This window comes from Tinamus guttatus, unplaced genomic scaffold, assembly GCF_059628265.1.
Source record: "Tinamus guttatus ecotype Peru unplaced genomic scaffold, ASM5962826v1 Tinamus_guttatus_pri_ptg000218l, whole genome shotgun sequence".
NCBI lineage: Eukaryota > Metazoa > Chordata > Aves > Tinamiformes > Tinamidae > Tinamus > Tinamus guttatus.
Genome location: NW_028288752.1, coordinates 2,869,546 through 2,886,008, shown reverse-complemented (window position 1 = coordinate 2,886,008; position 16,463 = coordinate 2,869,546). Strand labels below are relative to the sequence as shown.

The 16,463-nt window shown below is 38.0% G+C and overlaps 1 protein-coding gene across 3 annotated transcripts in view; it reads left to right on the top strand.

Moving 5' to 3' along the window:
- CTNNA2 (catenin alpha 2) overlaps positions 1–16,463 on the top strand; it is a 395,828-nt gene that overhangs the window by 93,066 nt on the left and 286,299 nt on the right. For all 3 annotated transcript variants that reach the window (XM_088524973.1, XM_088524972.1, XM_088524970.1), the window contains 3 exons: positions 1,719–1,838; positions 3,745–4,011; positions 15,538–15,741. In XM_088524973.1, the coding sequence (XP_088381099.1) occupies positions 1,719–1,838; positions 3,745–4,011; positions 15,538–15,741 (591 nt within the window). The remainder of the gene's footprint in view (positions 1–1,718; positions 1,839–3,744; positions 4,012–15,537; positions 15,742–16,463) is intronic.

The following is a 16,463-nucleotide window of genomic DNA, read 5'->3' as shown; positions in this document are numbered from 1 at the left end:
TTTTGTTCTACTAGAATTAACACTAATATTTATGTAGTGGAGCTTGTGTCAGCATCTGCCAATATAGTCTGTGATGATGTAATTTTGTAATTGTAAATCTAGGATGAGGGTTTTGTGCTCATGTACTTTCATGTGCTTTTCCTATCCAGTTTATTCATTTCAGCATTTCCTAGGCTTGAGCTGAGGCTGCCATGGTAGAGAATGATCTCCAAGATCACGTCGTCAAACTGCAGTCTAACAAATCCTCCAGCGACTTGATTGAATAGTGCCTGGCAAGACGTACAAAAATGTGTATCAGTCGGTCATGCCTGTGCCTGTCATTACCAATATATTAAAGAAGAAAGATTGAGGCAGTTTAGTATAAATGCCTCTCAATCTGAGAGGAAGATATTCTTATTTCAGTGCATTCTTTTTCCTTTCAAATACTTGTTTATTCTGAAGCCGTAACCTATAGGCTGTCTAAAACCATAAAGTTATCTGGTTTGACATGTGCTTCTTGCTAGAGTGCAGAACCCACTGAGGAAATAAGAAAATAACTTTTAGAGAAGAAGAAAAAATATTCCTTGGAACAGAAAGTTGTTTTGCAGGGTAGAAATGATAGATTTTTGTATGTCAGAGCAGTTGTTTTTCCTGCTATGGATAGTGTTGATGTCCTAAACACTTTGGGGAATATTTCAGGTGGCAGGAAAGTCAGTAAGATATTTTGATAATACAGCCCATTTGATAATACAATGATTTCTTACTTTTTTCTCCATTGAAAGTTGAGGTAATTAGATTTTGAATAAGGTGTTTCTTGCAGCTGTCAGACTTAGTAGAACTTTTCGAGCATAATAGCTAAGGGTTTAGGTTTGTGAATCATACCTTCTGCTATGGAAATCTGCTGGTTGCTATTCTCCTGCCTCCTAAATTGTGAACATATTCTGTATAGACCTGTAGAAAGCAGGAATAGGTGTTTGGAAGGAGGAAGAATGGATGATTTTCCCTTTTCAAATGTTTTGCTTGAAACTACATTATTATATCGTGCAGGACAGAAACACAACTTCAAATTCCTATCTAATAACAGGAAAAAGTAATTGGTGAAAAAAGCATTTTAGTCATTTATTTATTTATTCTTCCATACATAAATTAAAGTTCCATGATAGATTTAATAGATAATCTGGGCAGATTATCTACTTTATCTAAAGCTTTTGTTTAGTCTGAAAGCAATTGATGAGAAGTTCCAAATAAGGCTGACAGGTTAAAAAGAGAATTACAAATTTATTCTGTATTGATTTTTTTATTATTATTATTTTCCTTACAAAGATTCAGTATTATTGATATATCAGGGTACATTTAAATGCTAACAGTATATTTCAGTCTCTTTTTTCAAAATTATTTTTCTTCTACAGTTAATAACTACTCTGCTTTCACACAAACATCTACAAGACATTAAGAACCTATTTATCACTTTTGCTTTAAAACAATATTAAACGTTTCCTCTTGTAAATAAGAATGGTGAAATGAGTATAGTTATGTCTTTTATGTTAATTATACATAATAACAAAATACAGTTATTGGAAAGTAATGCATGATGGCATCCAGACAGTTTTTATATTATGATACATAATTAAAGTCAGTGGAAATATCCTGAATTGGGCCCATGCAGCAAAGGATACTGTCTGGAATAGTTTGTGGCAGCTGGATTTAAGTGCTAGCATTGCTCCTCTGTTACGTCCTAGGTAGAGGAAGCGCTAGAAGCAGTGAAAAATGCGACAAACGAGCAAGACCTGGCAAATCGTTTCAAGGAGTTTGGAAAAGAGATGGTCAAACTGAACTATGTGGCTGCCAGGCGGCAACAGGTGAGTGTGTTTTAAAGCAGCGATTGGGAAAATGAGTCGTGGCTAGAAAAGAGCTTATGTTTTTGTTATTCTCCCATCTGTCTGTTTAGAATGTACAGTAAGCAACTGCCAGGCCATGGCCTATAATTTAATCATATTGATTTTTCCTGAATATGATTATATTTTTCAAAATGCAGTTAATTTCTTTTAAGAATATATTTTGAGTGGCTTCAATTAATAATGGAATCAAGGGTGAGAAGGGGAGTGATTCAGAAGGTTATGGGTAGTTTTCAAGTAATGATTATTCCAATTTAGTTCTAACCTATGCTGATTTGAGGTCACTCTGACAGCTGGAAAAAGATGAGCTCTCGGGTAGTCCAGTGTAATTCAAATTGAGGAAGAACAGAAAGCCAGTTCATGTTCAAAAACAACATTCTTAACTTTCAGATACTTGACAAATTCTTCATTCACTTATTACTAAGGAAGACAGAAAAAAAGATGAGAAGTCATTATAACATTTTTTCAATGCTCATAATTATACAACCTGCTATTAAACACAACTTTCTCCTGAGCACTGTTCTTGAGAGCCTCAAAGGTTCTGTCATTGTGGATCTGTATAAGGTCTTTTCACTTGCGAGTGGCTAACAGTAATTATTCAGGTGTATAGTCCTTATGTTCTGTAGCGTTTCAGATCTAGTAGCTGGTTTAGAAGCAGGTTTTCCCTATTCTTCTTTTATTTTCCATTATTTTCTGCAATCTGCTTCTGTATCATTGCAGTATTTTTTACAAAATGTAAGATTTTCAGTTATATGGAATATAAATAAATTAAAGATGAAAAATAAAGTCACTATATGAAAGTGTTGTTCTGTATGTTCAGATACTTCTGTGGTGGATGTATAGTTAAAAACAAGGGATAAAGAAAGAAAAAATAGTAAAATTAATGGAGATGTATAAGTTTTACTTCTTTGCGTGTGGTTGAACTTGGCCAGTGAAAGGCCAACCTTTAAATGCAGAATATCTGGCTTTGTTTTTAATTTTGCTGCAGATAGTGGGGGTGAACATAAGTAAACCATTTACATCTCCAAAATTCAGTGTTCAAACAGAGGTTAAAATAGAATTTTATTTCTTTGGTCATTATGAATATTGTTAGACTACCTAATATTTGAAAAGCTTTCCTGAAAAATGTGATGTAACCTATAAATTAAGGAAGTCTTGGGTAAATTAGCAATAATGTCATCTTATTCTGGTGACGTAAGGTATGCCGAGTACCTAGTCAGGGGAAATGAGAAAGCACACGTGATTAACTTTTAGAAGGAAGCTAACTCACAGGAAATCCAGCAGCCTTAAAAATCATCAAAATATATTTTGTAAATTAAGATAATAAAATAAAAATAATTATATATATATGTATAAAACAAAAAACAAGGAAGGTATTTATGTTGCTTTTATACACTAGAAACAAGCCCATCAACAAGTGGTTTTTCAGCGGGATTTCTAAGGGTTTGTTTTGTGATGTTTTGACGAGGACATAGCTGAAGTGTTTACAAAAATATGGCACTTGCTGCAGCAGTAGTGTTACACTCCCCTTGCTTTTATGAAATCAGCAGACTGAATCCAGTCAATCAGGGAGTTCAATTTTGGGTGTGTTATTTAAATTTGCTGCTGGCCTTTGGATGGGAGAAGCATCTGACTTGAGATGACAAGCTCTGAGCAGAATGCAACAGCTTTAGTTACTCAAAACGACTGGCCTTTCTTGAACAGGAGGAACTTTTCTTTGGGGTTTATGGTAGACTCTGTCATAAATGCCATCTTTGCAAAATCCCAGGACATTATAATAGTTGCAGGGATGTTTAAACTGCACAGGCAGTGCACTCTAATGCTGAAGCTTGAATTTACTTCTAAAAATCGCTGTGATTTTTCCCTACAGGAACTGAAAGACCCTCACTGCAGGGATGAAATGGCTGCGGCGCGAGGGGCCCTGAAGAAGAACGCCACCATGTTGTACACGGCCTCGCAGGCCTTCCTGCGCCACCCCGACGTGGCCGCCACGAGAGCCAACAGAGACTACGTCTTCAAGCAGGTGCAAGAAGCCATCGCCGGCATCTCCAATGCCGCCCAGGCCACGTCGCCCACCGACGAGAACAAGGGCCACACGGGCATAGGAGAACTTGCTGCTGCCCTCAACGAATTTGATGTAAGTATTGGAAGTGTATGGAAAATCCACTGTTTCGCCACGAAATCAACATTGCTTTTAACTAGGCAGGTTTTGAACAGGAATTAAATTTTCTTTTTCATTCAGGTTTATTTTCCTAGACCGTAGCAGAAAATTGCAGACATTTGTCTCTTATGTGAGGAGCATTTTTCTACTCTTGGGCTCAGGTTGCAAGGTGTTATTCTTGCTCATGTACTATGGCTATCAGAGAGAGACAAGTCCTCTTCTCCTTTGGTGTCTTCAAAGAATCTAACCACAGAGTTCTATATAATGCAAAGGCTGAGTAATTTGGTGACTAAGTTCTGTGACCAATTCTGTGGCCAACTATGTTCTTTTGATCTAGTTGGTGGAATGGTAGAATCAGATTTGTCCGGCTTGTCAGGAAGAAAGTTAGAACAGGAAGATAAAGATGCTGGTGGAAAGATCCTGGGAGCATTAACATTCAGTTTGCTTGCTGAATCAGGAGTCATGTTCAACAGAGTTATGAGTAAAGCAGCTTTCTAATGGAGTTGATACCAGTCCCTTCAGCTGCAGGGGAGGTGCTACAGCCTCTATCTAAACAAATACCTAGAGCTTTGCTTTAATGATTTTCACAACAGCTAATTTTGGTTAATTATTTCTCAGTTAACACTTAACTTTTTAAAGGCTAATTTCATTGCTAGTCTTATCGTGTGGCTTTTCTACATCCCTCGCTGAGGACCTTTCTTAGAGAATGAAAACTTTAACTTTACTCTTTCCTTGCATTCTGATTTTTGCAAAGGATTCTTGTATTTTGTTTTAAATTGATGCCCAAGGTTGCAATCCAAGCATCTCTCACACAGAACTGCCTTTTCCTGCTATACTGAGGGATGAAAACAGAAATAGTGAGGATGGTTCATCTCACAAAGTGGAGATGGGGGCCTGTGGTCTGCTGCTGTGGGTGATGTGGTGAGTCAGGCTTGCAGGAAGGCAGACTCTTAAACTTCTATCTGCACTGGTCCAGGAAGTACAGTGAATGAAATATGGTGAATAAAAAGCAATTGCAGGAGGTGAAAAGCTGGTAAAACCAGTGAGTGGAACTACTGTAGGATCTAGAGATGGAGTCGATTTTCAGCATGCTTTTCAAATACCTCATTCTTTCCAAATAAAAGAAACTGCCTGCATGGACTAGTTTGTTTTGTTTTGTTTTGCTTTGCTTTGCTTTACAATATATAGTTCTAGGTCTGTATTTTTTCTTTGGAAGCTTTTGTAGATCAAAATTTAGAGAGGTCATTATTGCATCCATTGCCTTCTCAGCTCACTGTTTTAGGTTCCTGACTGATAAGACCCTGAAATAATCTCTCTGCTTGGTCTGGTTGGTCTTTTCTATGGTACTTTGTGAAACCTCTGCTGTCCATAACATGCAAACAGTAACTGGAAGGATGCGACTCTTCAGTCTCAAACTGCTGCTGCTCAGTGCAGAGGGTCACGGTGCTTTCTTGCAACCTGCACTTCATCGGCTCATGGCTCTGTGAAGACTTTGCAAGAACACCACTGTCTGTGCTGCTTTGTGGGAGCATCATATTTTTTTTTTCCTGCAGGTAAAATCTCTTCCACTTCCCATGAAGTTGCAGGCATCATACATACACACGCGAGAAGTATCATGTTCTATTCACAGTTACTTGTGGAAAAATGCCCTGTTTCTGATAAATTTCTTTTCCTAATTTTAAGGTTTTCTTCTCTGATAAGAGTACAAAGATTTAAAATACGGTTTTATCTCCTTCCTATCATTTTTTCCTAATTTACCTGCCTGCTTAGTGATTGAATGAGGTTTATTTGGATTTAATTTTACAAGAGAATCATCATTCCTGAAACTCCAGGGAGAGCTTAAACTTATTTCTGCAATTGCAGGGTGATTTTGAAATTACATTTCTGGTAAACAAGTCAGAAAGCATGCAGAATTGCTGGAGTAGTTAATGGCTCCATAGGTTGAAAAAAACATGATGCAGAAGAAATTTTTTTAGTGGCAAAGGATTGCTTCAAGAAGGAAGATTATATTTTCCAGTGAACATATTTTTTCAGTATGTTTATTATACACTAGCAGTCGTATTTTTTGATGTGAATTTGTGTTTGGTATGGAGTGTGTGGTAAACCTTGTATTGGAGGACAAGATAATTCTTCTGTGTTAAAATAAGCACACGGATTTGCCATAATGCTTGCTTACCTCTTCACCTTTGTTTTTGAAAGTTTCAGAATCAGCATTTTGTGCCTTTAGCACTTAAAAAAAAAAAAAAAAAAAAAAAAAAAAAAAGAGTCAAAATACTGTCAGAGGTAGTTTATATTACTGTTTTAAATACATCAATATTGTCTTTTAAGTAGATGTTGTGTGAATTGTCATACTCTTTACTGCAGTGCTCTGTGCTGTAAAGTCACTTGTGAGTTTTAGCAGCAGTCTGTTCAAAAAGTTATCACATACTGTGCTCTTGGAGATAATTTATGTAGAAAAGAAGAGAGTTCATGAGTCTGCTTCTAATCAGATTTTGTTGCTTTGACGTATTGTCTGGAGAAGATTGATGAAGATTACAGCAAGTAGGATTTAATGCCTCACTTTAAATCCTCTCATAGTAATTTTAGGTCATTTAACTCCAGATATTTCTGGATAACTTATTAGTAAAGTTTATTGTATATTTTATGTTTGCTAAAAATTCTTTTTTTTTTTTCTTTGATTAATGGAGCATGCTTTATCTTCTGTCTATATTACTCTTTCTTGAGGATAAAGAAACCAATGTGTTTGTTAAGAGCTTAGTGTGAAAATGTCATGTTTGCACTGAGCAAACAGTAGTGAGAAGGACCACGAGATTCCTGCTAGATGGGCACAGAGATAGATGGTGACTCCACTTAAGTGAGGAGCTGGGAAAGAGATTTAAAAAAAATAATAAAAAAAACGGATAGTGAAATAGATTCAAGGCCAATGGACTGCAAAGGGGAATGGAGAAGGACAGGGACAGGGTGAGACTGTGTCGGGCACTGGGAAAATCCAGCTAGCTGGAGCCTACCTCTATTTTAAATCTGGGCTTCAGACTGATTTTTTTTATTTTCTAGAAACAGAGCTGTGTCAGCGAGATGTGCTGACCGCATTTGAAGTAGTAAACACTGATAAAATTCAAATTTTAGGTGCTTAAGATAAGGCATGCTAAAATACATAAGTTCTCAAAAACAAAATTCTACCAGTTTTGCTTTAGCTTTCGATGCAGAAAATGAGGGTAATCTTTCTTGCAGGAGGCAATGAGAATAGGTTTATCAAAGTCTTCTATATATCTACATTTTTGTGATGAGCACACCATAGGAATCCTTAAAAAGAATATTTCTCTGTTTGCATCAAGACTTGGATAGTCTGCAATAAATGACATGCCAAGGATAAAATAGATAAATTAAGTCATTGCTGAAGAAAGGGCAAAATAACAGCCCAAAAGGAGCTGGTGGGGAAGCGTGACCAAAAAAATCAACCACTTCCCTTCCTCCACCAAAACACAAGGCACGATGGGCTGCATCTTATTCTGACATTTTCTCATTTTGGGTACTTGACTTTGCAGCTGTAACATTTCCTCTAAGAATATGATTGTAAAGATACAATTAGTTAGGAATTTAAATGGATCCTTTCATGTCACGGGTGGCTCAGGAACATGGCATTATGCAACATCCCAGAATCCCAGAATGGTTGATGTTGGAAGGAACCTCTAGAGATCATCTAGTCCAACCTCCCTTGCTCCAGCAGAGACACCCAGAGCACGGGGCACAGGGTGGCATCCAGGCGAGTCTGGAAGATCTCCAGAGAAGGAGACTCCACAACCTCTCTGGGCAGCCTGTGCCAGGGCTCTGGCACCCTCACAGGAAAGAAGTTCTTCCTCACATGGAGGTGGAACTGCCTGGGTTTCAGTTTGTCCTATCACTGGCCACTGACCACCGAGAAGAGTTTGGTCTCATCCCCCCTACATCCTCCCCCGAGGTGCACATGGATCAAGCTGTAGCTGCTCACTGGCTTCTTGGTCATTTGACTCTGAAGACTCTGTGGTGTTTGCCATGTTTATAGATGCAGATTAGAAAACAAGACACTTTTTCCCATTGTGACCTACCTCCTTTTTTCTGCTCATGGTAAAAGCAAACAGCTCTCAGCTCTTGTGTTCCTGCAGGAGAAAATACTACAACTGATGACACCAATTAGCTGACTTTCTTCTTGAGTTTTATGGTATAAATATATACTTATTTACATATGTATGAAATTAGCAAGTTCTGTATCTATGAATGACATAAAATTATATTGTAATGGCTTTAATGGACATGTCTACCTGACACCCCTTTGCTATGTGGTGTCCGAGTCTTCCATGAGTATGGAAGTCATTTAGTTTTTAGTGAAAGAGATCAGGGTGAGAACTGGGAGAGGTGGTTAAAATTAATCTTGGTTTTCCCACACGAGGTAGTTTTGTATTTGGGGAAAGTCCCGATGGAGCTGAAAATCTGCCACGCGTCCCTTTGTGAGAAGGATTGGGAGAGCAGACATTTGGCCTAAGTGACTTGGTCACTAACAACTTTTGAGCAGTGCAAATCACAAATTTGCTGTTTGAGAAATGACTGCTTTTTAGGAGAAACAAAATGACTGCTGAACTGAGTAGTCACTGGACATAAAAGGAAGTTCACACTAAATAAATGGGCAAACACAGTCTATTTTTTGAAGACATTAATAATGCTTTGAGCATATTTTCCAGGGCTAGTGATTGCGAAGCTTCTTAAATGGAGCAACAGATCCAAGATGCATGTAATGGAAAAAAATGCATACCGAACTATAAAGCCAGAATGCACTCGTGTGGTGATACTAGAGTTTATGTTTAATAAAAGTGAGAGAAGTCAAAATGTGAAATAATGGTAGGGAACAGGAGCAACGCAGTTTCTTACAGTCATTAGGTGTTTTCCAAGTGTTCCACATTTTCCAAGTGTTGTAAACAGAATCGACAGTAGTACATGTGCAGCCTAAAGATGGATCTCAGGAGGCTTGTGAAATCTCAAGTTATTTGTAAATAGCTTCTTCAGCAAAATGAGTTGTCATCCTCGAGATAAATTGACTAAATATGAAGTTTAAAATAAGAACGGAAACATTTTTCAGATCTGAAATCACAAGAAAAGTCATAAAAATATCTCATCGAAATGGAGTTTAGTTTAGTTTTGGGTGCATTTTCTAGGGAAGAATATTCAGTTTGGGTACCCAGCAGCATCCCTGTGCTTCAAGGGCTTCTAGTCTTTAATGTATTTGGAACCTTTTTGTGCTCTGCAGCTCTTGGAGATCCTCTGTGGAGGAAGGATTAGTAGGAGAAGGTAGGCTGGGTTTGCACGGATACCTGCAAGCGTCCCCGTGATGCCAGCCCTGCGTACCCTGCTCGCTCGCTGTCCTGAACCTCGTCACATTCAGACTTGTGGCCTCATGTTTACAGCATGTGACATCCCCTGGAGCCTGAACTGGTTTGTAGCTTGCAGGCTGACTGTCCCTCATGTGTTAGGAAAACACTGAACAGCAATGAAATGATGAATTTTACAGAATACCCCCAAACTTCACAAAACTAATGAAAACTTTTATCCTGTCCTTTAGCATTCGAGGTGGCTGGGACAGGGGACAAAGTCCTTAATTCAGGATTTTCTATGCAGAATGGCAGTGGTTTAGCAGCAGGAAACTCGCAGGTTTTATCTGTCTGTTTCAGAAGTTCATTCTGCTTTTAATGAGGAGCGATTGCAGCAGGCTTTAAGATGTTTAAGAGATTTTTTGGTTATTATTCCTTCTGTTTTACTGGTGTATACAGAGATGAGTATATTATTATTGTGGAATGGAAATTTCCAATAGCTGAACTGGAGATGATAGGATTTTGGTTTCCCAGGTGTAGCAGAAAGGCAGCTTCTGTAACATTTCTGTGTCTGGGGAGAGCGGGATAGGCCATTACTTTGCTTGCTAGTAGTTAGATCCAGATACATTTTCAACTTTGACTACTTAAAAAAAAAAAAAAAAAAAAAAAAAAAAAAAAAAGGGGGGGCCTTCTCATTTCTGTTTCCTGTATCAGAGCACCATCTAGTGGGGTTCTTAATTTTTCTCTCCTCCTGAAATTCTTTTTTTCAGTTCTCCTGTTGAGTTATGTATTTTGCTATCAAATATGCTTCAGCTCTTGGTAATAGGACAGTAGTCGGTTAATTTGCAGAGGAGCTTTTGGAGTGAGGCCTTATGCAAACAAATTTGTTTGGGCACACAGATCAAACACCCTTTGAGGAAAATCATCAACATAAAGAAATAGATTTTCTGTGGTAGTTATTCAATATATTATTTGTTGCTTACTGTATTAATAATAAATAAGATCTGAACTGTTAAATCAAAGGTGCGTGATGTCAGATTGCTTGCGATATCTCAAACCCAGCACTTTACAATTTTCTGAGGGAAGAAATACATTGCCTGTTTTCATTTATACAGCACCATCTCCCATGTTGTTCTGGAAAACTGAGTGTCTCGGTCTATTATTGTGTGTACCTCTACAAAAAGACATTTTTTCATAGTGCCTTGCTGCCTGTGACATTGTTTATCCACGATATCTATCAATTTGGATTTTTAATGGCGTTTGTCACTGTGTTTTTGTTTCTTTTTTTGACATGCCTTGGAGTAGCAGTGGCAGTAAAAAGCGTATTTTCAGTGTGTTAAATTGCTGAGAAGACTCTTATGAAACCGCGCTTGCCCTGAAGGCTTCATTTTCTAAGTAGACAAATCAATAATAAGAGAAATAGAGGAAAAAGGATATCATTTATCCAAAGTCACACAACAGATTAATGAATCAGGAAAGCAGCCTCAAAGCCATTAATTTCCATTAAATGTCTTTACTCCTATACCATGCTGCTTACCAAGGTGTTTGATAACTTCACTTATCACTTCAGTTTACTGGGATTGTCCAGGATGTAAATTGTAACAAAAAGTGTTTTGAGAAGTTTGCCTGATTCTTCCTTCTAGGATTTTTCCTCCACTTTTCATAGTTAAGCAGTGACACGACTGCAACTTCAAGTTTACCCCTTTTATGCCACTTCTTAAATATGAAGGTGATTTCCTATCAAAGCAAAACAAGCTGATATTACACTAGGTTTATGTGGTTTGATAGTTTCTTTTTAAATTAATTCTTGCTCTATTAGGAGAAGAAATAACTACTTTTTTGTTATTAATTGATGTGTATGAGTGTGTATTTTAAAGAAGAGAACACAGTAAGTTCTATAAACTTCCCTGTTCTCATCATCATCCTTTTACATCAATTAAAAAATTAAAGAAACACTAAGAAATAGCGAATCCTGTATTGCTTTCTCTGTGCATCTGAGATTGGCTGGGAGGCTAATGAATGCAGGGAAATTGGGAGAGAGGTATCTGTATGAAGGTAAGTGGATGCTTTTCCCTTTGTACACTTGTGTGCAAAGGTGTAAACAAGAAAAATGGGTAGGCTTCATCCTTGTTCAGCCAGTAGGTAAATTGTTTAGTTAAGGTCAAGTAGGCAATACGTATAATTTGCAAGGGGGGATGCTTAGTTTGGGAAATGCAGTAATGAGTTTGAATAATTTAGCTTGGGATGATAGCATTTTTTTTTTTCCCCTAAAAGATTAGTTCAATTTAACATGTAGAGTTTTGTTTGACTTTATATTTTTAATTGAAACTAATGATTTTGTATTGTAGCAAAAGATGCAAATCAGTGAGATAAAATAAGTCCCCCCAAATTTTCAAGCTCTCTGATCATACAGTGCACTTATGTAGGACACATGCTATTTTCAATATGTTTATTTAAAGTATGAATATTTAGTCTATTTGATATTTTAAATTTCAAAAGTAGTACAGTGCAGTTTATTAGTGGTCATGGTAGCTGAGCAAGATGAAAATGGCTTGTAATACTCATTTTGTGTGAAAAAGTGTTTTTTTTTTTTTTTTTTTTTTTAAAAGTTTCGATTCTTTGAGCATTGCAGCTCTTCTATAATCTTGCCTTTTTATAGACTTTAAATAACAGTGAATACAAGAAAAATTAATCCAGCAATTGTAGGATACTTAAAGAAGATATTAACGCCATATTAACAGTCTTTAAGTAAGTCTCCAATTCAAGATTTTAAATTGATATACTTGAACTTTGTTTGTTGAATTGAAGCTGGAAATCATTCACAGCACTAACCTGACTATATCGATCTGTTTATATTCACCTGCAATCTTAAAGAAGCTAGAAATAATTAGAATTACAATGTTTGTTAATTAATTATGTATAATGTTCCAATTTATTCCCATCCTTCACCCATTAGCTGGTTATCAGGAAATAATGGAAATTTGACACTTGTCCTTTTAATATTTTTGAAGGATTTTATTTAGTCAGATTTCCTGGAAATGACTTTTTTTTCCTTGAACACATTATTTCCTTTTTAATATAATGTTAATATATGTACGTGCCAGTAATATATTTTCAAGTCACATTTTGATAGCGAACTTCTGCAAAGGTGTGTGAGCATTTTGTGAGCAAAGACTAGTGTCTCTTTGGAAGTGACACGTGGAGAGCCGTCACTCCACAGGTTCTTGGCATCATTGTGAGTCTCAGCATCATTTTGGTGTCTTCACAGCCTAGCAGGAGGCTGTAGAGAACATGGATCCAGGCCCAGCTTGCAGGTCCATGGTAGAGGGATGAGAGGTAACAGATACCAGCTTATTCAAGGAAAATTCTGATTGGATATTAAGAGCAAAATTTCACCTTGCTGAAATTTCCAAGCCCTGGAAAGGGCCCCAGGAAATTCTGTAAATCTGTGAGGATGGAGATCTCACACCCTGACTGGAAAAAGCCTTGGACCTGCCAGTCTGGCCTGGTGACAAAGGTGGCTCTGCTTTGAGGACAGGTTTAGACCGGGTGATCTCCAGAGGTCTGGTTCAGCCCCGAATATTCTATGAGTCTACATTTTTGTTAACTCAAGATCCGAAACAAATATTGGACAGACTTCTTCGGGATGGAAATAGCCTAGGGATACCTCCATAGGAGATGTTAGGGCCTGAGGCCCATAGCAAACTGTGAGTGCAAACTCTTAGAAAGCGGATAGCTCATTGGATGCAATTTCAGTCTTACTACCACTGCATTCAATACAAATACTGTGCTGAAAATTCCAATGATCCTAGCCCAAACCAGACTGTTCCCAAGTGTGGCAATGAACTCCCTGCATGAAGTTTCAACAGGGCCATCTCTCAGGGAAGCCGCTTCTCATTTAGACGCCTGTGAAAATGCCACTGCCTAGTGCTGGGAATCGCAGGCCCTAGAAAACACTGTGAAACAGTATTCCATGCTGTAGCTAAGGCTGCTTTTAGTTCTGCCATGCCAGCAGTTCCTGGAGCTGGAACAATTTTGTATCTGTTTAAAAGCCTCCAGTTTTTCTCTGTTACTTAACAGTGAATTGTGATAAATTTCCCTTGTGTTTCATACCGTGTATCACTTCAGCATTCAGTTACATTATAAACTTCTCAGGGCTTGCCGCTCTTTCTCTCTAATGTGCCTTGGGTTTTTTGTGAGGTTGTGGAGGAGTCAACTGCAAGTTCTGCTATGAAATAAGCATTTTTGTAAAATTCTTATTAAAAAATTAAGTTTTTTTTTTGTAAAGTCCTTATCTGACTGATTTAAAGAAAATGCTCTGTGTTGAGATTTGGGGACAGAATTATCCCAAGACTTAGGTGATTTGTGTTCCAATTTATAATAAAACAGACATTGCTGGGAATGTTGAGGGAAGATGTTGATTATGGATCATGTCCCGACACTCTGATGAGCATTTTAATACACCATTGTTACTTTATTTCTTCAAATTAACTGTATCATGGTTTGGTTTGCTCTTGATTGCACAGGAATTGGCCTAATCATAATGCTATCTAAGCGCTGTCAGAATTCAAATGTTTCATTAGGAAAGAACTGTGTGCGCTATAAAGCAGTCATGATTATTCTCAGAAATCAAAACACTTTTCAGTTGTCCACATCTCCCTCTTTCACCTTGATTTACTTTATTTAAAAATGCAGAGAAGACCCGCACAGCCTGCAGAACCCTTTTAGACAATCTGCAATTATGAAACCTATTTGCATGATTGCAGCAAAAGGTTACAGCTTGCCGTGGTTTTGCTAATGTGCCCACGAGTGGGGGCAGGTGATTTATTTCGTATTTTTTTGCCTGGAACTACAAGGTAAAGAAAAAGAAGGTCGGAATATAACCCAGTGGTGACTCAATGCTTGCGAGATGGCTTCATGCTGAATGTGCTGCTAGGGGGATTTATGCCGTTTAGCAGTATTGAACATCTGATAAAACACCAGTATATAAAATACACAAGTATCTTGCAGTATTCTTAATTTAAGCACTAAAAAGGCCTTTAATAGGAAGCAAAAACAAAACAAACATTTTTTGACAGATTAAAAATATTTTGCTAGCTGGCATGCTGTATGGCAAATTAAAGAGGGATTGAGACCGTCTTTGTGCACTCTAAGAGCTTCTTAACTTGATAACCCAGCACTTTTTTTCCTGATTAAAACAAACAAACAAAAGTTTTACACAATCTTATAAATTCTAGGTTACATGCAAAGGAGCTGACCTTTGTGCTTTTGTGTGAGGATCATGGGTCTGGGAAAGCTGCGGATGCTCCTTTGGAGGCCCAGGGGAGCCGAGGCCGTGTGCCCTGTCGGTTTTCACAAAGTGTGCAAAAATTGCTGAAAACCATGCAAAATAATTTCTTTCCCTCTGTAATAATACATTGGTAGCTCCTAGTAGCTGTTTTGGTGTAAAGATGATGTCAGGAGGTTTCCTGCAAGGCTCACCCCATCCTCTGTGTTTGCTCAGTTGTGCCATTTTCTTGCAGTGCTAATGAAAATTTCCATCATTTTTTTTTCTTTTAAAATTGAGGTAATGTAGTAGCATTGCTGCAGTGGAGGCTACCCTTACAAATTGTCAAAATGAAGAAAATAGCCCAGAGAATATTTGGGCTGCTGTATCGTCATAAATAGCTTACACGTTCAAAGCAATGTTTGCATGTTTATACATTGCATATTAATTTCCTGATAATCCAAAACTTCTTCAGCAAGTTCACAAAGGAAAAATATTAGTCAACGTACTTTACTTGATTCAAATGTACATAGTCTATACACAGAGAGATACAGACATACTGTGTATGTAAGACTTTGTTTTCCTTTGTGCCTCCCAAATATGTTTTTGAACCTGTTGTTCTTGCGGTCAAGTACAGCACTTTTACAATTTCTTGTTGCTAAGGATTTTACACACTATGTAGCGACTTAGGCTTTCTTAGCTAGCAGATACTTGTGCAATCCTGATTATTTTTCAAGAATTTGCTAGATAACTAGTTCATTTAGTCAGCTGGGAAATGATAAACCCTGTGAAACCACTGCAACAAAATATACTTTTTTAGACAAAAAAAGACTTGTGTACATTCCTAAACTTCCCCTCATTTTCTGTTTTTGTGTGTGTGTGTTTTTTTTTGGTTAGAACAAGATCATCCTGGACCCGATGACCTTCAGCGAGGCGCGCTTCAGGCCGTCGCTGGAGGAGCGGCTGGAGAGCATCATCAGCGGCGCGGCACTCATGGCCGACTCGTCGTGCACGCGCGACGACCGCCGCGAGCGCATCGTGGCCGAGTGCAACGCCGTGCGGCAGGCGCTGCAGGACCTGCTCAGCGAGTACATGAACAACGTGAGTCGCCCGCTCCTCGCGGCGCTTTCCTTCTCGCTAGCCCTTCCGCAGCCCATAATAAATAATAACAACAATAATGCCTCCTTATAGCAGGAGGAAAAGGAGAAAGAGGAATGTAACTAATGTTGCTGGAATTATTCAACCTTGAAAAGTTTTGCACACTTCTCCGGGAAGTTTGCTACAATTAGGAGTTTCTCGGGATGTATTTTGTCCTGCAAAGAAACTCCTGACTTGCTAGAGCTTTGTTATTAAACTTTCTTCTTGTGCAAAAGAAGAAGAGCTAAAAAATCTTCCCCTTGAAATAAAATACTTTTCTTATGAAGCCTAATGGCAAGCAATGTAAGTGGGAAATGATCTGAGAAATATTTTCTTAATGAATGGGAATACAGATCATTAGCAACCTGCTGTCTGTTATAGGATGGTAGTCATTCTCTTGAGTTTTTAGGTTGTTACCTATAGATACTCCTGGGAGACTTTGTTTTTGCTATGTGACGTAAACCATTGCAGGTATTTGCTTGCTATTGGTGCTATTAAACCTGCAGTTTCCCTGAAATGGGTGAGTAATATTTAGCTGTATTGCTGTTCACACAAAGAAATGTATCTTCCCTATCTTAAATGCAGCTGCCTGAGTGGGGTTTCAAGAGGTGTTAAGCTGCCCAATGTGGTGTTAAACTGTGGCCTGTAACCTCTGCTCTGCTCAACTTGCCCCCATACTCTTCTCT